The sequence below is a fragment of the Procambarus clarkii genome, chromosome 45 (genome assembly GCF_040958095.1).
Source record: "Procambarus clarkii isolate CNS0578487 chromosome 45, FALCON_Pclarkii_2.0, whole genome shotgun sequence".
In the NCBI taxonomy this organism is placed as follows: Eukaryota; Metazoa; Arthropoda; class Malacostraca; order Decapoda; family Cambaridae; genus Procambarus; species Procambarus clarkii.
In genome coordinates, this window is record NC_091194.1 from 15,064,721 (window position 1) to 15,072,820 (window position 8,100).

General features: G+C 40.7%; 1 protein-coding gene across 1 annotated transcript in view; it reads left to right on the forward strand.

Moving 5' to 3' along the window:
- Positions 1-902: 902 nt before the first annotated feature.
- The window catches only part of LOC138350473 (protein amalgam-like), a 229,538-nt gene continuing 222,340 nt past the window's right edge, over positions 903-8,100 (forward strand). Inside the window, exon 1 of the mRNA XM_069301450.1 lies at positions 903-1,612. Coding sequence (XP_069157551.1) covers positions 1,561-1,612 — 52 coding nt within the window. The 5' untranslated portion in view covers positions 903-1,560. The remainder of the gene's footprint in view (positions 1,613-8,100) is intronic.

The window sequence follows — 8,100 nt, forward strand, 5'->3', positions numbered from 1 at the left end:
TTCAACCCCCCTCCTTCCCCATACACCCCCTCCATCATTCAACCCCTCCCCCTCCTCCCCCATACACCCCCTCCATCATTCAACCCCCCCCTCCTCCCCCATACACCCCCTCCATCATTAAACCCCCCCTCCTCCCCCATACACCCCCTCCATCATTCAACCCCCCCCCCTCCAACCCACACACTCATGCAAGAGGAAATCCAACAGCACTAGAAGGGTCTCTCAATTTCGTGTCTAGGCTCTTGGTGGATGAGAATGACTCGATTTTGTTCGTGGGTGTTGAGTGAGACGCTACCGAGCCGCGGTGTTGAATGTCTCGCTGTTGAGCCGGTGTTGCATGGCTCGTTGATGAATGCATGGCTCAGGCGACGAATGCTTCGCTGTCGGACGGGTGATGGTCTCGCTGTCAAACAGATGTTACTGACTTGATGATGAGCTAATAACTTAATTCCTCATTATACCGCGAATATACCAAGCCGCCTGTTAAACAGTCTTCTTGTTCTGGAAGAGCAGAATATTATATATATATATATATATATATATATATATATATATATATATATATATATATATATATATATATATATATATATAATATTCATATGTAGGCCTGAGTGAGAGTGATGGACGATCAGCATAATATGGAATGAATGAAAGCCGTATGATAACATAGTTAGGAAAGTGCACAAGTGACGAGCTAGCCCGCGAGGACGAGGGAGGATAGAACTAAGAGAAGGAGGGAGTGAATGAAGGAAGGAAGAAGGAAATGAGGGGTAAGGAAGGGGGACAGGAGAAGGTGGGACGGAGGGCGTGCACGCATGCCTGGACAGGTAGAGAGAGAGAGCGAGCGAGCCCAGGCTGGCAGGGGAGGTCTGTCCGCGTTCCCCACAGTCAGGTACGAACCTCGCTACCACTAACCTGCGCTCCACAGTCTCCCGAGCAAAAATCAATAGCGAGGGAGGTATACCTCAGTGTCGCAGTCTACCCTGGGAATAATCCATAAAGCGATAGTGTAGAGAGACGCAACGATTGTGCCACAAGGACGCCATTATCCGCACATCTCTCTCTCTGCGCCCCCTCCCTCTCACACTCTGCCCCGAATGGTCTCTCATTCTGTAAGGCTGGAGTGGAACGCGTCGCGGCGCGCTCGCTCTCTCTCTCGCGAGGAGTTCTTGTGCGTTCTCGCAAATAGCGTGTGATTTCTACCGTGTGAAACATTGGAGAAAAGTGGAGGTGTCTAGTGACCCCTTGATCACGTCGCAGGTAAATGATGGCCCTGATTATGAGTGATTATATTTAAATAACCTATCAAAGTACTCGGCCTGAAAAAAAAATAATTTTGTTTGCCCTCGGTGCGAGTGTTTTTAAAACTAAAAGTGAAGAAATAACAGGAGCAAATATCGTGTCAACCTAACTACATAATGAGTGTGTTATTAGCCTCGAGTTCATCCTTACGAGAGGGCGTGTGTCCCCTCTGTGTCTTCGCACTCGGCTGAGGACGACCGGGTCATTACTCTCTCTCTCGAGGACGACATCGCTCTGCAGGGCTCTCTCTCGATCATGGTTCTCCTCAAGGTCTTACTTCGCCTCTCAGCGGTCGCCCTTCTTTCAGGTAAGGGGTAGTGAAGGTGTGTGCGGGAAGACGTTCGTGAAGCCATTTGTTCTAAAGACGTTCACGAACACGTTTGTAGCGACGGCGTTCGTAGCAAGGGTGATCTTGAATATTTTCGTGAAGACGGTAGACGTAAAGACGTGAAAACGTTCAACAATTCAACCTTCAATACGTCAGTGAAGATGTCTGTTATGACGTCCGTAATTAACGCGTAAAACAAACACCATTAGACGCACAGCCATCGCCGAGGTATAGATTGCAAACGGGTAAATTTTACCGAAAAAGTATATACAAAAATGTTGTTTTATCTCGCGTTATTTGTGATAAAAAAAAAGTTAATCGAGATGAATGTATGCGGGGAATTAGTTTTATGGGTATTAAAGGAATTTTTTTTTTTGTCTAAATTTGATTCAAAAGATAAAATACAGGTTCACACTGAATTTGATGTTTTAAAAGTTTGTTTGTGTGTGTGTGTGTGTGTGAGCAGCGCTCGTGGACTTATTATAAATGCTGAATATGGTGAATGCTCTTTAAACTTTTCCCGCATAATTGAATCAGGCTTTTTTCATAGGAGTTAAATAAAATCCAATGGTAACTTACCTTCACCTTTCTCTTTTTCTCATACTTTCTCTTACTGTATCTCTCTTACTTTCTCTCTCTCTGTCTCTCTTGCCCTCTCTCTCTCTCTTTGTTCTGTTTCTCTTGCCCTCTCTCTCTTTCTCTCGCTCTCTCTTACTTTCTTTTACTGTTTCTCTTACTTTTTTATCTCTTTCTGGCTCACTCTATCTTGCTTTCTCTCTCTCTCTTTCTTTCTCTCGCATTCTCTCTATCTTCTTAAAAGAAAAACAAGTGAAATTTAAGTGGGTTTGTTGGAGTATTAAAAAATGTAAGAATATTTCCCTCGGCATTCGAGACCCGTTCCGTTTTCTAAATGCATTGCTTGATCGTTTAATTAAGAAGTCTTTGCAGAAGTAAATAATTCAGATACTAAAAGGGTTCAGACTCTTCTTATCACGCAAGTTTCTCAATATTTCGCGCGCTGATCCTCTTTCCAAAACTTCGGGCAAAGCTTCTTATGCTTTTTAAAGGTTTTAATTTTCTAACTCCGCCGGGGCCAATACTGAGCTATACTTTGATGTTCCATCTTATGGCTTCGTATTTTGGGTGTAAACCCGCCCTTATGGCGGCTGAGAGGCCGGGTTCTATGTGGGTGAATATTTCAATATATATATATATATATATATATATATATATATATATATATATATATATATATATATATATATATATTATATATATATAATATGCAACAATGATCACAAAAACATTGAGCCAAGTATGCAGAATAACCAAATGTGAAAAATAGAGAATGCTTAACGCGTTTTCGGCTAATTCGCCTTCATCAGAGCAAAGTAGAATGAATATCTTCATTCTACTCTGCTCTGATGAAGGCGAATTAGCCGAAAACGCGTTAAGCATTCTCTATTTTTCACATGTGGTTATATATATATATATATATATATATATATATATATATATATATATATATATATATATATATATATATATGTCGTACCTAGTAGCCAGAACTCACTTTTTGGCCTACTATTCAAGGCCCGATTTGCCTAATAAGCCAAGTTTTCCTGAATTAATATATTTTTTCTAATTTTTTTCTTATGAAATGATAAATCTACCCATTTCATTATGTATGAGGTCAATTTTTTTTTATTGGAGTTAAAATTAACGTAGATATATGACCGAACCTAACCAACCCTACCTAACCTAACCTAACCTATCTTTATAGGTTAGGTTTGGTTAGGTAGCCGAAAAAGTTAGGTTAGGTTAGGTTAGGTAGGTTAGGTAGTCGAAAAACAATTAATTCATGAAAACTTGGCTTATTAGGCAAATCGGGCCATGCATAGTAGGCTGAGAAGTGCGTTCTGGCTACTAGGTACGACATATATATATATATATATATATATATATATATATATATATATATATATATATATATATATATATATATGCGAACAAGCCTGAATGGTCCCCAGGACAATATGCAACTGAAAACTCGCACCCCAGAAGTGACTCGAACCCATACTCCCAGGAGCCACGCAACTGGTATGTACAAGACGCCTTAATCCACTTGACCATCACGACCGGACATAATGAGGTGATAGCCGAGGCTATTTGAACCACCCCCCCGCCGGCACTCGGATAGTAATCTTGGGCATAGCATTTTACCAAATCACCTCATTCTTTGGGGCACACGTGAGGAACACAAATGCGAACAAGCCTGAATGGTCCCCAGGACAATATGCAACTGAAAACTCAAAACTTTGGTAAAATGCTATGCCCAAGATTACTATCCGAGTGCCGGCGGTGGGGTGGTTCAAATAGCCTCGGCTATCACCTCATTATGTCCGGTCGTGATGGTCAAGTGGATTAAGGCGTCTTGTACATACCAGTTGCGTGGCTCCTGGGAGTATGGGTTCGAGTCACTTCTGGGGTGTGAGTTTTCAGTTTATATATATATATATATATATATATATATATATATATATATATATATATATATATATATATATATATATATATATATGTCGTACCTAGTAGCCAGAACGCACTTCTCAGCCTACTATGCAAGGCCCGATTTGCCGAATAAGCCAAGTTTTCCTGAATTCATATATTTTCTCTAATTTTTTTCTTATGAAATGATAAAGCTACCCATTTCATTATGTATGTGGTCAATTTTATTTTATTGGAGTTAAAATTAACGTAGATATATGACCGAACCTAACCAACCCTACCTAACCTAACCTAACCTATCTTTATAGGTTAGGTTAGGTTAGGTAGCAGAAAAAGTTAGGTTAGGTAGGTTAGGTAGTCGAAAAACAATTCATGAAAACTTGGCTTATTAGGCAAATTGGGCCTTGCATAGTAGGCTGAGAAGTGCGTTCTGGCTACTTGGTACGACATTATATATATATATATATATATATATATATATATAAAGTATATTTTGGTAGCAGTCTTTCTTGTAAGTATATGTTGTTGAATATGACCGAAAGGGTAAGATTAATAATTCTAACACGAATCTTCTCAATATTTCTTACGTTTTTCTTCATTAATAAGAAAAACATCAGAAATATTGAGAAGATTCGTGTTAGAATTATTGAGCCTACCTTTTCGGTCATATTCAACATATTATATATATATATATATATATATATATATATATATATATATATATATATATATATATATATATATATTTATATATATATATATATTTATATATATATATATATATTTATATATATATATATATATATATATATATTTATATATATATATATTTATATATATATATATGACAGTGTCAGACCACGGAGGAAGAATTGAAACAGGAATTTCCTTAAGTAATTTGTATTTATTAATATATCTTGGGATGGGTGAAGAACTTCATTCTCACCCTTCTGAAGCTGCATTATTAAATACGAAAGTACTTAAGGAAATTCCTGTTTCAATTCTTCCTCCGTGGTCTGACACTGTCACACTTTTCATCACCTGTTAATTTTCGTGATTTACACACACACACACACACACACACACACACACACACACACACACACACACACACACACACACACACACACATATATTCGAACCGTCTTCGAACGCCCCCCCCCCCTCTCCCCAATTTCGAAACCCCTTACCCCTTCCAAACCCCCCTCCCCTCCCTCTCTCTTCCCCATTTGACCCCCCTTCCCAACTAGTATTCCTGGTCACCAGTTGTCACATAACTTCTCCCTGGAATTGGGGTCGCGCTGGACTCTCCCATAACTCTTGTTTTTTGTGGTATTTAAGTTATTCGTTCGCTGAGAAAGGGTTGAGTCGGTCTTTCGCTGAGAGGGGATTGGGTCGTCGTTTTTCTTGTGCTGGGAAGCTTGTTGATCTGTCGCTGAGAGATTCGGTCCTTCACTGAAAGCGGTTGACTCGATTTTTTCGTTTTTGATTTTGCTGAGAAAAACTTGTTGGTCTTTTGTTGGTAAAACTGTTGGTCAGTCGGCGAGCTGTTGGCCTTTTCCTGAGAGGGCGAGGCTTGGGTGGGCTGTTGGCCTTTTCCTGAGAGGGCGAGGCTTGGGCGGGCTGTTGGCCATTTCCTGAGAGGGCGAGGCTTGGGTGGGCTGTTGGCCTTTTCCTGAGAGGGCGAGGCTTGGGTGGGCTGTTGGCCTTTTCCTGAGAGGGCGAGGCTTGGGTGGGCTGTTGGCCTTTTCCTGAGAGGGCGAGGCTTGGGTGGGCTGTTGGCCAGGTCCTCTGACACACACACACACACACACACACACACACACACACACACACACACACAGTTTCAAATGGAGATATAACAATGCCTAGTAGACTCAGAAATCTGTACATCAGTTGATTGACGGTTTAGAGGCGGGATCAAAGAGCCAAAGCTCAACCCCCACAACCACAACTAAATGAGTACAACTAGGTGAGTACACACACAGTTTTAACTGTAGATATGATAAACTGACGAACCTGTACACCAGTTGATTGATGGTTGAGACTCTGGACCAAAGAGCCAAAGCTCAACCCCCACAACCACAACTAGGTGAGCACAACTAGATGAGTACACACACACACAAGCCAAACACACCAATCTTAAAAAAAATATAAAAAATTAAAAAAATCAATATAGACGGTTGCCTTTTGGGAGGCAACCACCACTATTTAATTTTTTGAAATTTATAAGTTTATATTAATAAACCTATGGGATATGAATACCGGGAGCTGGGATATGAATACCGGGAGCTGGGATATGAATACTGGGAGCTGGGATATGAATACCGGGAGCTGGGATATGAATACCGGGAGCTGGGATATGAATACCGGGAGCTGGGATATGAATACCGGGAGCTGGGATATGAATACCGGGAGCTGGGATACAACGATAAGGTGAGAACGTTTATGGATAACATAAGAAAACTAATCTCTCTCTAAGCAATTCCTCGCGCTTCGCAATCCTTTCTTGAGGTTATCTTGAGGTTATCTTGAGATGATTTCGGGGCTTTAGTGTCCCCGCGGCCCGGTCCTCGACCAGGCCTCCACCCCCAGGAAGCAGCCCGTGACAGCTGACTAACTCCCAGGTACCTATTTACTGCTAGGTAACAGGGGCATTCAGGGTGAAAGAAACTTTGCCCATTTGTTTCTGCCTCGTGCGGGAATCGAACCCGCGCCACAGAATTACGAGTCCTGCGCGCTATCCACCAGGCTACGAGGCCACACAAAGGCCTTTCGCAAAGCACTTCAGAATCACAGCGAACCAATCAATTATCCACTACTGCCTCTCCCCTATTGTATTACCCTGGGTTAAAGTACTTCTTTCTAAGATGTCACTGACAGAACGATCATTGTTCAGCCCCAGTCTCTTGATTTAACCACTCCGTAAAGAACCCAACCTTCTAACCTTATAGGAAACGCACGTACCGAAGCAACCTACCTAACCTATCGAGTTCGATGCATAGAAAACAGAGATATTTGGTAGCCGTTACTTTTCATAGTGAGGATAGACTGAAATATCCTCATTAGTTCAGCTTTGAATATGTTGAGAGTTTAAAGCGACATCATAACGAGAGGTGGAACAGACAAATGTATTACGTTGTGAAAAATTACATGAAAATATGTTATCTTGTGTGTGTTGTTCCAGTTTAACGAGACTGTACTGTTCCAGCTTAACGAGACTACTTAGAGATAACAGCTTAATAAAAGAGTACGTTAAAGCATGTTATCCATAATACTCCCTCGAGGCTGACAAATTACTTCATAGATTGGTTTGTCCACAGAGACGTTACACTGATATAACATATTGACCAACCACCAAATATACTTTAGTTCCGAACATAGTCCAAGATTAAAGTATACTCTCAGTGTATACAGCGACAAGAGGGTGGTTATACTTCCCTATGTATATATATATCCCTTTAGTTGACTCTTCTGAATATTCAAGTGATTGTTTTTTGTGAAGGCCTCGTTAGCATCACCTCCAATGTAACTATGTTACAATATTGGTTTGAAAGGGAAGATGTCTTTTGGCCAGCATTCCAAAATGAATTTCAGTGGCATTTTTACTCCTAAAATTATTGTATTAATTCCTTTAAAACGTTTTATTGTTTACAAACACTTTCCCGCTTGGTTTTAATGGTTTAAGATAGCGAGCGAATGAGGAGCCATATTTATTAACTAATGACAGTTTCGTAAGTCTTATACTCCCCTCCCACCTTTCCTGGCACAGACTTTGTAAGTCTTACCTTCTCCCTCCTCTCCTGGCCCAGACTTATGGTGATTTAAGACGTTTCCTTCAGCCAGGCTGGAGAGCAGGTAAACTTAAGACCTCCAGTGATCTCGAGTCATAAAAAAAAATAAAATCCCCGGGTTAAATCAGGGAAAAAAATCCCCAGGTTTAATCAGGGAAAAAATAT